Here is a 15,365-nt window from a genome sequence, read left to right as displayed (position 1 = left end):
AAAATAGTCAGAGAAACCTTCAACCTATTAAGGTTGATGAAAGTGGCATTTGACTATTTGGATGAGGAAATGATTATAAAAATGTTAGTTACACTAATAAGACCAAAACTGGAGTATGCTGCAACACTATGTACACCCAGTACTAAAAGGAATATAAAGAAATTAGAAAAAATACAAAGAGCAACGACAAAGTTGGCACCAACTCTCTCCAAATTAACATACGAACAAAGATTGTCCAAAATGGAACTACCAACTCTATTTATAGAATCATGAAATGAATGGAAATCCCAGATAGAGAGGATTTTAAAATACATACATACATATACCAAGGCTTTTTCCCCATTACAAGGGAGGTAGCCAAAAAGGAAAAGGCACAAAATCATTCCCACCCATTTCATCCCTGAATACACTCCACACCCCTCCACCCTCCCTCTTATTTTAAAATGGGACAATGGAAAAACAAGAGGACATGAAAAGAAACTCAAAAAGGAAAACTATAGAACAGAACTGAAAAAAAAAAAAAAAAAAAAAAAAATAGCTTCCCACATAGAGTGGTGGATACCTGGAATAAATTAGATAATGAAACAGTGTGTGCAAACACTATTCAAGATTTTAAGAAAAAACTTGATGCTGAAAGATACAAAGATGGGTCACCACAAGTATAGCTCCCTTTTCGTATAATACAACTAGGTAAATACACACACAGGATGAACATGTAGAACCAAACTTATTTTGAAACAAATCTAAAATTCCCTTGGTAATTGAACGACTTCCCTTGCCTAACATACCTAATCAAATAAATAAAAATTGAATTTGAATTTGCTATAGCCTGTGCAATATGCATTGCATAGCATGCCATCAGCAGGCCCCTGTAGACTGCAGCATGTAGCCATTTTGATTGAAATAAAACCCTGATAATTTACAACCTTGAAAGCCTTAAACCCTGCAATGACTGGGTAATGTGATACATGGAGAAACTAACTAGAAACAAAGTCTAGACGACATGCTAGAGAAAAGACCAGACCTGCCATATAATGCCATGGAAAATAGACTACCTTTCCACAAGTTTGGCCTCATTTCCACTGGTTTTTAGTTCTTGACACTCCTACCAACACTTCAATTGAATTTTAATAACTCTACGTGTTGAATGTCGATCTTGGCCCCAGGGACGTCCTCTAAAAAATAAAACCTCTCTTTGCACTGGGTTTGTCCACATCTTGGTAGTTTGTCCAACTACCAATAGAGTGTAGTAACTGTGATGTCAACTTGCAGTTTTCTTTTGTGAATGTAGGCTAGTGTTATCTTGCCAAGGTAAAATAGGCTAGTGTTATCTTGCAAAGGTAAAATAATGAAACGAGTAGTGCTAAACAGAGTAACATGTCAGATAGATGATTTGATATCTAAGGATTTATATAGATATACAAATGGTGGAGGCACTGCAGATTGTTATTGTGTAAATGATGCCTAAATTAATTATGGACATTTTATTGATTTAGGGGGTGCATTTGATAGGGCAAATAGAATTGTAATTTTGGAAGGGTTGGTAAATGGAGGTAAACTTTTGTCTTGGATAGCTGTCTTACTGGAAGAAGGGCAAGGGTTTTGTTTTGGGGGTGTGAGTCAGGGGAGAGGGATATGTCATTAGGCACCCAACAAGCAGTATTGAGCCTGGAGCTTTTTAATGTTTGAGTGGATCAGATCACAAGTTACAACTTCTCCTTGGGAACTGAAAAAATAATTTGTACTGTTGACATCCTTATACAGTGCAGTACATGGGAATCATTGAGCGATTTATTTAAAATTGGCAGCAGGATGTTGATTTTCTCTGCTATACATCTTGCACTATCACTACAAGCAGATACCCATCATTAGTCCTTTCACTGAGTGATTTATGGGTTGAACTGATGGCTGTGGCCAAATTCCTTTGGGTTGTGGTTCTTTTGCAAGAAAGATGATGATTGGGGAATTTATTGATTGACCACAACTGGTCTATCCCCTTCTAACTCAGCCCCAACCCAATTCATCTTATGATGTGGTTAGCTCCTTGTTTTTGTATGTTTGATCTTTTGCCATTAAAACTACTTCATTTGGTTCATTCTTTATTGCTTTATATATGAATAATAACTTTGATATAAACACATGTATTCAACCATGGTGACAAATGCAGTCTTTGAGCTCTGCCTCCATCACCTTTGACACTACAAGCATCACCAACATTAATCTATAAAAACATACAGTCTTATATAAATACACTCAGTTGTTACATACTTATGACAGACCCTAAATGTCAGAAAGAATAGAAGATGAGCAATACAAACATTATGGTGGTCATTCATGGTTACCTAAATTACTCATAAACTTTCTTCCTTTAAACTTTCCAACAAGCTATGATGAGCAAACATAAATTCATCAAGCACAAATGCTGTCTTGGGAATGTTTTGTTATAATTTGATGGTAAATTCATTGCATGCAACAAGTCAAAATGTATCCTCTCCAATTGCACTTTGGTATTATTACTTTTTGACCAACATATCTTATAAATATCACAAGTAACCATTTTTTAAATCAAGTACATCCTTGCAATAATATACATGAAAGAAGTGATAAAAATTAAAAAAGTAAATAAAGACAAAAAAAAAAAGAAACAGAAAAAGAAAGGAGAGATACTGCAAAGTTCAATTAACCCCTTCCATACTGGGCGGCACTTTTTTTTTTTTTATTCTGGCTGCGACCAGACTATCTTATTATCTCTGTAGTATCCCCTTGGCAGCAATGGGTAAGTATTTCACTGGCAATAACCAATGCTTCTATCCTAGTGGACAATATTGTACTGAAGAAATGGAGTTATAGGGGTAGTTTAAAGATTTAAGGTGGGTAGCAGCCTGAAGGGATAGTAGGAGTTAAAAATGATCAGTATTTTTTTTGTAAAGAAATTAGGGTTCAATCATAAAATAATATTGCATGATTGGTCTGTAGGGATGTAACTAGAGTCCTTAAAATATTGAGAGCAATCAATATTATGCAGTTAATGGGAACAATGATGGGTACTTGCATATGGTGGTCCTGCGGGATGGACAGCAAAACTGCCCATTTTCAAAACCTGTCAACCCCCTCATCTCCATCAGGAAATGCAGGCCTGTAGGGCTGCCACTCATTCTCCAGACCGAGCCTAAGATTTCTCTCTATCAACTTCATCTGGTTTTTTTTTTCATTTTTTCATATATGGAGAGCAGACAACTGGTAACTGTTCTCCTCACCCTACCTCTTTCAGTTGGTGACATTGAAATAACTACTAATACAACATAGACAACAGCCTAAAGTTTCTTCGTTTCTTCTCAGAGATCTGTGTGAGGGCTTGAGGACACTATGGGGCTATGGGTTTTCTACTTAGTGAAATTACCAATTAATTAATCATGCAATCAATTCATATACAGTAGGCAGAAATGAGGTTATAGCTCATCTCAAATTACCCCTTATGTCAGGTGTCACTTTTCATTTTATTCTTGTACCTGCCTGACTATTCTATCTACCTTCAATAACAAGGAGTTTTCCCTACTGTCTCAATAATTTCATAACTACTTTTTGAGCTGGATTAATATCCTAAAATATGAAGTACATGGGCTTAAACAATTTTTGATCAAATCAAACTAATATTAGTAGTCCTTCTTATTTATACTATCTGGACAATAACCAAGACTGAGGGACCAGCACTGGGTATCTGCTTGTGGTAGTTCTGCAAGATTGGTGTCAGAGACTTTTCTCCCCACTGCTCATACCTAAATCCCATCAAAACCCTCCCATCTATCTGAGGGGCTGGCACTTAGTCTCTACACCAAGCTCATGATATTTATCAACTTTGGCTATGTAATTTTACTCCACTTTTTCAAACTGGGAGAAGTGAAAACCAGTGATGGCTCCAATTCTATCCTTCTACCAGCCAGGGACACAGAAACAGACCCACACTAACAATCAATCAATCCAATGCTTTGGTTCTCTCTTGCAAGTGAACTGCAGCCACCAGGAAACTGGCCATAGCCACTAGTTTAGCCCACAGATCACTCATTGAGGAGATTTTCTGTAACTGTGAGCAGAGGAAAGTGTAGTATAATGTGCTCTATATCTTCTGTGAGGGGGTTGCCTTGCTGATTATGCATTTGTACTGTTTTAGTGTGGGGTGGTGACTTGAACATATGTTAGTATCATTCTTGCTTGTTTTGGGAGTGATTTCTTTACTGTAATTTCAGGGAGAGTTTGGTGAAGTATAGAATTTGGCACTATTGAGGAGTATTTATTTTGAAATTGAAGTGTAAATGTGTTATTTGTATGTAAGTATTGTGGGGTACTGGGGGTAAGTTATTGTACATGCTTGAGTAGATTACTGTTGAGGTTGTTTTTCATATTGTTTGATGGGCTATGTTTATGTGATGTGATGTGAGGGATTGGATGATTATGTTAAAGAATATGGTGAAAAGTGGTGAGCCAGTTGTTGTTCGCTGATGACGCTGTGCTTGTAGCAGGGTCAGAGGAGGGATTAAGGGAGTTAGTGATGGAGTTTGGGAAGTTATGCAATAGGAGAAAGTTGAAGGTAAATGTGTGTAAAAGCAAGGAATTCTCCCCTTCTTCTCTTTTTCTGCATGACAGGGATGGAGAGGGGGTGCGCCAATGAAGTGAAGTGGCCTTGCTGTGGATGTACCATGTCTTGCTGCATTGTGTTTGAACCAGGGCAGTTGGTGGATGCAGGGATGACCCATCATTCATGAGGAGCTGAGATGGGAGGGGTGGAGGGGGTGGTGGAGGGGAGTGAAATGGGTGGGAATAGGTACACGCCTCTGACTTACCTACCTCCCTTATAAGAAGGAAAAAGCTCTAGGTATATACATAAATGTGAGGGATAGGTGAGTTCAAGGAATCTTGCATAGAACTGTGTGGCTATCATTTTCATGTGCTGCTCTAGGGGGAGAATTCTGGCTTCTGAGTGTAGATGTTTTATTGGAGTTGTTTTAGTACAGCCTTCAAGAGGCAATACTGATGCAATGGAGGGGGGATAGACTCCTAAAGGCACATTACCCCCCGAAAGGAACTGACCATCTGACCATTATCCAGAATGACTAATCACCCACAGTGCTAAGAGGTTACTACCTGGTTTCTGGAACAGGCCTAATTGTCACAAATCCTTTCATAACCCATGCTAATACAACAACATACATTTCTTCCGAGGCAGATCTCTGGGAGGAATCAACTGCTTCTTACTCTTGTGGGGCTGCTGGGTTTTTTCAGTCAGTGAAACTCAAGGCAATAATTATCTTTTGTCAAACAAGATTGAAATAAGGAAACTAAACAAAATTAACTGACAGAGTATCAGTGCAGCATGTGTTATCACATGGGAAAAGAAAGAAAGAAAGAAAGAAAGAAAGAAAAAAAAAAAAAAAAAAAAATATCCCACCACACAACTGCTAGAGGAGAAAAAGTGATCAATCTTGGGTGGATAGCATGCAGAAACTCTTCACCTGTGTAATGCTAGCATGAGAACTTGATATATACTATAGATGTACTGACTTGATGGTTTTGAGTAAGGTGAGTCATAGTCCAGCTGTTAGGTCCTTTTGCAAACACCTCTCCCATACCCTCTTGAGCCTACCCTCCCATTTCCCTTCTCTTCCTATTAAGGCCTACTGGAGGCTAACACTGCCACATCTACCCATGCCACCCCAGGCATCTAAGGATAAATAAGAGGTTTATACATCAATTTGGCAAAGATTGGAAAAGTACTGGGTGGTTTTAAAATCATGGAGTCAGAGTATGACCTCGTGAAATGCCATCATCAGAAAACTAACTTTTGATCTCCAGTAAACGGAATTTTGTTTGTTTATTTTTCATAGTCTAAACTTTAATGGGTTTTGGATGGGTGTATGCTTATACTTGGCTTAAGCCTTTTGGTATATATTTATTTCAAACTAGGCAAAGAAAAATTATCCTAATGCCAGTGTGTCAACTAGGGCTACTGTTTCATGACACTGTATGGGATAAGCAATAAGCTGCTTTGATTAACACCCTTATCTCATATTCTTAAACCATTCATGAGGTAGATGTAAATGTTAAGATTAAAATATGGTCAAATAAGGGTAACATCTACTTGACCTAATCAACTCTACCATGTGCTGTCAGCTTTTATGATCACAGAAACATGTTCCATGCTTATACATTGAATCACCTTTGCATAAAGGAAGCTCACATATACAAACAAGCTGGTCCTGCAAAGAAGGCCACTGACTCAGCCATTCATATGCAGCCTTGGCCCACAGAAGGGATTAAACACTCTGTAACAAACTCCCAACCAGCCACCTTTTGCTCCCGTTCAACTCCGATGACAAGATGTCTTGTCATTCGGTCAAATAAAACAAAAAATCATAATAAAACAACAAAATGTTTGATGATCAAACAGCACCAGAAAAATATGACGTCATCAGTCCTCCTCGAGGAGGACTGATGACGTCATATTTTTCTGGTGCTGTTTGATCATCAAACATTTTGTTGTTTTATTATGATTTTTTGTTTTATTTGACCAAATGACAAGACATCTTGTCATCGGAGTTGAATGGGTTAATTTCTACACTCTCAAAACAGTTAAGTGTGCAATTTACTCACTCAGTGAGTTACAACGAAGACCAGAAAAAAAAAAAAAAAGGCAAAGGGGAAAGGTAAGAGAAATAAGAGGAGTACGTGTCTAAAGCACCAACATGACCTCTAAGCTTCCTTGTATTGCAGAGTACAAAAAAAGACATCTTCCTTTCCATTTACACACCTGACTAATTCTATCAAAAGGAGGCACCATTTCTTTTCTCTCATTCAATCTCTTCTCTGCTAATTTCAACTTTTCCACGTTATCTTTCATTACCTCAAATTTAGCTCTTAACACCCTCCCCTCACATATAAATGATGAAAATAATATTAATAATAATAAAATACTAATGATAACAAAAATTAAATTACATTATAATTTTCGGATCAGCTACTGATGATGCTATACTCTTGTGAGGCAGAACCATTCCACCATTTACATAGAGTTCATCCTTAACTATAACATCTTCTCCAAGAACTGTCACATTTTCCATCCGCACCTGTAAAAAAAAAGCTTATTTTCAGGTTGATGAAACTATGATATTATGTCAGCTACCAGGCTGGCATACTACCATAAATTAAATTTGGTACTGATATTCCAGCCCTCTACATTTGATTACACCCCATTTTACTGATTATCTATATTATTTCAAGAGTAACTGATTTGTATGAAGATTTTGAGAATGAATGAAATATAGTACAAGTATACATTCTAATCCAATGATCTATTTTTTTAATATAATAATTCCACAATTTTTCAGCACCAGTCAAAACCTTAACCTTGGCTACCTCCCTTGAAAGGAAAGGAAAGGAAAGGGGAAAAAAAAATCTGCATGAGGGGGATAAGGAGTGAGGGTTGCTGTGTAAGTGAGGTGGCTATGCTGTGGATGTGCTATGTCTTGCTGCATTGCTTATGTCCCTTCATTCACAAGGAGCCAAGATAAGAGGGAAGCAAAGGAGGGTAGATGGAAGTGGAATGGAAGGGTATGGGTATGTGCCTTGACTGGCTACCTCCTTTATAAGAGGGAAGAAGCCCCAGGTATATAGGCAGACCAGCCTCCAGCTTTAGTTGAATAAAATCCTCTGACAGAAATGCAAGAACAAACTCTATAAATTGTGTAACTGTAGCCATTGAGACTGCTGTAACCTCTTGACCCACCCAGATAATTGCTTTTTGTCCTTACCCACTGTCCAACATCACACTTCCAGCCAATGATACAGCTGTCAAGCCAGGTGTGGGATTTGATGGTGGCACCACGAAGGACAGTGCATCGTTTGATGCAAGCACCATCTTCAATCACCACCTCAGGACCAATGGTTACATTTGGGCCAATGCGACAGTTTTTGCCAATTTTTGCAGTTGGATCTACCAAAACATTACCAACTACACCTGTAATGAGAAAAGAAATGGAGCATTAAATACATTTCTACTGCACTGGGCTAGAAACATAAAAATTGCCATAACTCATCAAAATACAGAAGAAATATGGATTTATTTCACATATTGTGGCTTACCTGGTGCTTTGCATAACTTTGAACTATTATTGAGTTTGACTGAGTTGAGGTAAAGGCACATTCCTGTGAGAAAGTCCTTTGGCTGCCCAATGTCCATCCAGAAACCCTCTAATTCCTGGGCATATAACTGTCCATCTTTCGCCATGAAGGGAAAGACTTCCTTCTCTATGCTCATAGGACGGCACTGTCAGGACAAGACAAAAAGAGGATCATCAGAAATATAGAAATTTAATTCTGTAATCAGAGGCAGAGTCAACAAAGCTATTTATGATTGTTATCAATTTCTTGCACAGAATTATATATAAACTTTTAGATATGTGGCTTCTAGGTGCACAGTTTCAGTCTAACACACCCATTTTCAAGGCATTTTTTTCCACATACATGAGTACTTGGTTGTACATGAATAATAGAACATTGAGTGTCACATCCCTTCTAGTCTTTTTCATACACTCTGGAACCAATATTTAATGCTCTAAGAAAAGCTTTCTTCCTGCAAACTCACTATGTGGTTTTGGACTCAGGATATGATCTACTTAATTTTGAAGTGTTCCTTACATGCAAGCAGCATTATCATGTTTAAATGTTGGATGATTTTTACACTATTCTTAATAGAAAAACATTCTGAAACAAAAAAATCATGATCTTGATCATTTGTTGATGACATGTATTTGTCAGTGTCAAAGTGAACATTGGACACTTTACAATCATCCCCAGTTGTCTCATTTTATAAATAAAAATATATTATAATTTCTAAATGAAAAATAAGTCCAAAATATGAAACAATTCCAACTGCAAGGATTTCAAATGAAAAAATTAACCTGGAGCATAGTCTTTTCTGTGACTTCTGGTTCAACCAAGTAGCCATGGCCTGATTTCTTAAGGCTGCAAACCTCCTCCAACATAAATCTAAGGCTAAAGGTTGATTGACTAACTGATTAATTATTTTTTCTGTTTTTCCTTTCCTCTATTTTATCCCCTACCTTCACCTTCTCCCTTCCTTATTCAATAGACATTCCCCTCTTGCTCAAAGCCCCTTTCATCTCGTCCATCCATCTCATCCTTGATTGTCCCATCAAGTTCACTCCATCTACTGCTGCTTTCCACACCTCTTTTGTTAATCTTTCTTCACTCATTCTTTCCATGTGGCCAAACCACCCTAATAATCTTTCATCAGCCCTATCTGCCAGCTCCTTTTCCACCCCACTCTCCTTACCTCCTCATTTCTCACTCTATCCAACCTTGTAACTCCAACCATACTTCTCAGACACTTCATCTTAAACACATTTAAACTTTGCCTTTCTGCCTCTCTCAAACTCAAGTCTCCACCCCACAGTGTTGTAGGCATGATCATCCCTTCTTATAATCTTCTCTTTACATCCATTCCTAGATGCCTAGTTCTCATGACACTTTCCAGTCTACCAAGAGATTTACTTGCTTCTCTTAATCTACAGTTCACCTACACCCCCACTCCTCCATTTCCTGCCACATGCAACCCCATATATTTAAAACTGTCCACTTCCTCCAGGCTCTCCTTTAAGATTTGCTTCCAGTTTGCTGCCATTCTTTCTCCTTATTCGTCTCATCACCTTACTTTTGCCTACATTTACCTTCAACTTTCTTGTATTGCATACCTTTCCAAACTGTCACTAAATGTCCAGTTCCCTGCACATTAACATCACATTTACTTCTGTGCCACCCCATCCATGAACACACTGATCAGCCATAGTGACATGACACGGCTCTGATGCAGTTCCATCTTTATTTGAAACCACTTACTCCCTCCATTTCCAACACCTAACACAGGCTCTCCTACTTTCATAAAAACTCTTGATTGCCCTTAACATCTTTCCTCCAATCTCACATATCTGCATTAACCTCCTGCAGTGGCTTCCTTTCTACCCTGTCATAAGCCTTCTCCAAATTTCACAAAGGCCCACAAAAATATCCTTACCTTTTGTCAAAGCCTTTTTGTAAATCTGGGTGGAGGATGGGGGGGGGGAGTATGTGTGAATGATATTTTGCCACAGCTCAAAGAGATTTTTTCCCATCTCTTTTTCTGCATGAGGGGATGGAGAGGGGGGGTTGCTGATTATGTGAAGCTGCCTTGCTGTGGATGTGCTGTGTCTTGCTGCACTGCTTCTCACCCAGGACAGTGGGTTGTTGTTGTTGTTGTCGTTCCCTAGACTGTATGTCCAAGCAGTCCCGTCTCCCCAAGGAATGCCACAGCCGAAACTGGGTTTTCCCACAAATCTTTTATAGTGTATAATGCAGTCTTCCATTATGTGTTGTATGGTATGGGGTGAAGTGTTACATCCTGGGCAGCTGTTCACAATGCGGTCATCCAGCCTCTTCTGGTAGCTTAGAAGTGCTGGGTGGTGGCCGTACCGCAGTCTAGCCAGGTGGACTGTCCTTTCGTGGGAGAGAGGATTCAGAAGGGTGGATATCAGGGGGTCTGGCATGCAGCAGTGTGTTGTCTTTCAATGTGTTAATGGAGCGGTGAGTGATATGATTATGAATATGTTTCTGGAGGCTGGTATTTGGTGGTTGTGGAGGAAGAGAAGAGAGTATCTGTGTGTGATAAAGGTCTTTGGGTGTTGTTTTAATGTTTCTTGGTGTGTGTGGGTGTTCTGCTATGTAGTGTAGCGGGTGTGATGTGTTTGTGGTGGCTGCAGCAAGTGTTTGTGTGCCTCTCATGTCGAGGTGGTCCTTGACTTTGAGGACTTTTGTTTCATGGTGTAAATGGTCTGTAGGTGTTGTATTTGTGCAGCCTGTAACTGTTTTTAGGGCTTTGTTTTGTATGATTTGAAGGGTGTTGTGGTGTGTCTCACTGAGATTAGGAGCCCATGCAGGACTCGCATAATTCATCACTGAGCGTATGCATTGTTTGTATATTGTTGTATTAGTTTCTTTGTTTTGTCCAAATGTTGTTCCAGCGATTGACTTAAGTGCATTAAGTCTAGGTGTGCATTTGTTTTTTATGTTTGTGATGTGTTGTTTGAAAGACATGGATGTAGCGTCTACGTCGTGGGACCACCCCCCAACCCCAAGAGTTGGGGGCCAAATGGCGGCAACCAGCCCTGGCCACCGGCTCTACGCAGGTGGCACCGATCCCCAAGAGGAGGACAGTGGGTAGGATACAGGGATGACTAGTCATCCATAAGAAGCTAAGATGAGTGGGAAGAAAGGGTGGTGGATGGGATTGGCATAGGTGGGAGTGGATACTTGCCTTTTGACTTGGCTAGATGGATAGATTACACTCAAGAAACACTTTTAAATCTACTAAATCTACAGTTTATAGGAAGGCCACCCATACAGGGAACTACCAACATTTCTTTAGCTATCACCCAGATAAAATAAAATATAGTGTCACTTTTGGCCTATTTTTACATGCTTTGAGAATATGCAGTTCACAATATTTAGACATGGAATTAATATTAGTAAGAAACCAATTAACAAAATTAGGATACCCATTGTGGTTTTTACAGAAACCCCTTAGCAAAGCTAAAATTAGATTTTATAAATCTGATTCCCATTCCACTATGAATTATAAGTGGGATAATTGTTGCATAAAATTACCATACAATAAATCAATCAATGATATGTCTCAATTGTTACCGAAAGAAAAAGTCAACTTCATCTTCAATTATCCCAATAATTTGTTCAGTAAAGTTGTCAATGTACATCACAGATCAAAGAGTAATACAACTCCTGGAGTTTACAAGTTACCTTGTTTGGATTGTAATGATGTATACTGGGGACAAATGGGTAGAGACCTCAGTACTAGGATCAAAGAGCACAAGAACTCAGTCAAATATGGGGAAGAAAACTGCTGTATTTCAGTATGTCACCAATAAAAATAATTGAATAAATTGGGACGACACTGAAATAATTTATAAATCTAAATGCAGTTTTAAAAGAAAAATAATAGAATCCTCTTTAATAAATAATTTTCCTAATTATAATATTTCCAATAGCTAATGGTCACCAGATTGCATAACTTCCTTAGCTGTAAATAGACTGCTATGCTCTACATTAACAGTGGACAAAATGCACCAATGTCCATGTAGTGCTGGACATGTGACATGAGTCCCCGTCCCTACCTGTTCCTCTCACTACTTTTGTATATATACATGCTTTTCTCCACTCTGTAATCACATCTGCTGAAGAGGATCAAAGATAGTGATCGAAATATATGCATCTTTTTACTTTCGCCTATTCTTCTCCAAAAGTGGGTCATTAATAAAAAAGTACTACATGTGGGTATGAGGAAATTGAAAATCTTTCTCCCTTTTTCTGTAATATGTGCTTCATTTTAAAAGTACTAACCTCAATTCTTTTGAGAACTGATGGGTTGAAAATATACATTCCAGCATTGATCTTGTTTGACACGAACTCCTGAGGTTTTTCCACAAAGCTGTCGATCTTGCCGGCTTCATCATACAAAACAACACCATACTTCGAGGGTTCCTCCACCTTGGTTACCTGTTTTGACACAAAAATTATATGATTATACAAACTAAAAATTGAACATTATATAAATCATAACTCAGTTCCCATAGGTATATGAAACAGCTTATCCATATTGAATGATTTAATAATTCATACTGATGTTATAAAGAATGTACAGGCACAAATAAAATTAATTTTTTCCTCTTTCCCCTCCTCTGTTAAACTGTCAACATAGTACACATATACTGATGTATGAAAGGAACAAATAGAGGAGAATGGAGGGCAAAATTGTGGAAGAGATGGAGGTAATGAGTAAGTAATTTTGAAGTCAAAGAAAATATGTGAAAGGAAGTAAAATTTTTTTTCATTATATTTCAACTTATCCTATCCTTGAGGGACAAGGAATCTACAGTAGTTCTATCTTCCCTACTCTCCATGGCCACAAACTATGAGTATGCTACCAGACATCACACTGTGCATTAATTCATACTGATTTGTTAAACAATTTCCAGATTGTTAAGCCAAAATTGCTAACCTGCTCATGGGGATTCCAAGAGCATGACAAGTTGAGTGACAATATATCATACAATGGTATGTGCCAAATTGTTGTATTGGTCAAAATTACTGTGCAATGTTTTCCAGTTAATTGAAATTATTAATGAAGCGGCCTTGCTGTGGATGTGCTGTGTCTTGCAACACTGCTTCTGACCCAGGGCAGTGGACAAGGTGCAGGGATGACCCATCATCCAGGAGGTGCTAAGATAAGAGGGAGGGTGGAGGGGTGTGGAGTGTATTCAGGGATGGAATGGGTGGGAATGATTTTATGCCTTTTCCTTTTTGGCTACCTGCCTTGTAAGGGGGAAAAAGCCTTGGTATATGTATGTATATGCAAGCACCCATCCATCCATATACCAAGGGCTTTTTCCCTCTTATCAGGGAGATAGCCAAAGTCAAAAGGTATATACCCACTCCCACCCATTCCACTCCCATCCCTTTCCTCCCTCTCATCTTAGCTCCTCATGGATGACAGGTCATCCCTATATCCCACCCACTGCCCTGGCTCAGAAGCAATGCAGCAAGACACAGCACATTCACAGTGAGGCTGCTTAACTTTAGCATCAACCCCCCCCCCCCCCATCCATCCCCTCATGCAGAAAAATAGGAGATGGGGAGTAATCCCCTCAAGCTGTGTCAAAATATCATTCACACATAACCACTCCCTAACCCCCCCATCCTCCACCCACTCCCTTGCATCATAGTATCATCTATACACAGCCATTCTCCACTCACCCCTATCTCCTGCCTTCTCCCTTCCTTGCTCAACAGACATCCCCATCTTGCTCAATGCCCCTCTCACCCCATCCATCCATCTCATCCTTGGTCACCCCCCTCATGTTCACTCCATCCACCTCTGCCTTCCAAACTTCTTTTACTAATCTTTCTTCACTCATTCTTTCCATGTGTCCAAACCATGTGCTTGCAGGATGGGAAAATAATCTTATCAATTAATCCCCCTTGAGAAAGAAAAAGAAAGACAAAAAAAATCAATGCAGTATAATTTTTTGTCAATCAGACATCTTTACAGATATCTTGTATGAAATATAATTCAAATGGGTTGAAAATTGTGAAACTTAATAGATGTTTAAGGTAAAAAAATTAAGTAATGGGTTAAAGGCTCTTAAGTCTTTTGCAAACCTGAAGAGGGTTTCATGGATGCCTAAACTACTTACTGCTTCCAAAGGGTGAAGAGAATGAGAGAGGAGAGAAGAGAAGAGAAAGAGCACTAGAGAGTGCATGCTGGGAGAGAGGGAAGAAAGTGAGGAAAAGTGAGGGGGAAAAGAGAATTGGAAAGACAGAGGGAAGGAGAGGAAGTAGGGAGGATTTTGAAACTGGGCAGTAGGGAGATCATTCTTTCTGCTATCCATCTTGTAGGACCAAGAGTAGGAGATATCCATCCCTGGTACCCGAGTTCAAATCAATAGATTTCATCTTACACCTAAAAACAAACAGAACTTAGAGTGCATCTCATAAAATTACTGACCACAATAGTTCCTTCGCCGCCATGCTTCTTATGAAAGTTAACCATCTGTGTAAAGGGGAAATCACAGATGATATCAGAGTTGAGAACAAAGAATGGTTCCTGGCTGGATGCTAAGATAGATTCTGCAAGTTTGATGGGGCCTGCTGTGCCTAATGGTTCCTCTTCTAGGGAAAATGTGATCTGGATGCCCAACTGTTAAAACAAAAGAATAATAACATAAATACTTCTATAACATAGCTGTGTATATTCCAGTTACATGTTTCAAATTGTAAAATTGTAAAAGAAATACACCACATAATTTTTTTTTTTTCAAATTCATAAGGACCACAACTTGGTGCCCTATAACAAAGAATACAAAGAAAACCTACAAAGAGCCCAAAGCAAAACCTTAAGAATAATACCAGACTGCACTTAAAAAACCGCAATCAATAAGCCATTTATGCTAAGAAACAAAAATTCTCCCCATTGAACAGTACATGAAAATCATTAACACAAAAATGATTAGCTCACATGTTACTCAAGGAAAATGTTTTGTGGTGCTGTCTTGATAGGGTAAGAGCAGGGTAGTGTAGGATGCCTAGCTCTACAGCTATTACCTTCTTCCAAAAGACTCCTATATCTGCAACTCAATTACATACAGCAACATAGTCTTCACAATACTCTAATATATCCTCACTTTAGTATTTATTGATCCTTTATTCTACTACAAGAGATCTTGTCATGGGAAGAATTGCTGACCCAA

General features: G+C 38.7%; 1 protein-coding gene across 1 annotated transcript in view; it reads right to left on the bottom strand.

The window, feature by feature from the left end:
* Window positions 1-6,540: 6,540 nt before the first annotated feature.
* Window positions 6,541-15,365, bottom strand: part of LOC143023077 (mannose-1-phosphate guanylyltransferase catalytic subunit beta-like) — a 53,225-nt gene continuing 44,400 nt past the window's right edge. Inside the window, exons 3-7 of the mRNA XM_076181558.1 lie at window positions 14,624-14,815; window positions 12,460-12,615; window positions 8,134-8,317; window positions 7,803-8,008; window positions 6,541-7,118 (exon numbers count right to left, since the gene is read on the bottom strand). Of these exons, the coding sequence (XP_076037673.1) occupies window positions 6,987-7,118; window positions 7,803-8,008; window positions 8,134-8,317; window positions 12,460-12,615; window positions 14,624-14,815 (870 nt within the window). The 3' untranslated portion in view covers window positions 6,541-6,986. The remainder of the gene's footprint in view (window positions 7,119-7,802; window positions 8,009-8,133; window positions 8,318-12,459; window positions 12,616-14,623; window positions 14,816-15,365) is intronic.

This window comes from Oratosquilla oratoria, unplaced genomic scaffold, assembly GCF_046742065.1.
Source record: "Oratosquilla oratoria isolate Oo_2021 unplaced genomic scaffold, ASM4674206v1 SCAFFOLD311, whole genome shotgun sequence".
Classification (NCBI taxonomy): Eukaryota; Metazoa; Arthropoda; class Malacostraca; order Stomatopoda; family Squillidae; genus Oratosquilla; species Oratosquilla oratoria.
The sequence above is the reverse complement of the archived record's forward strand: the minus strand, read 5'-3'. Positions and strand labels throughout refer to the sequence as shown.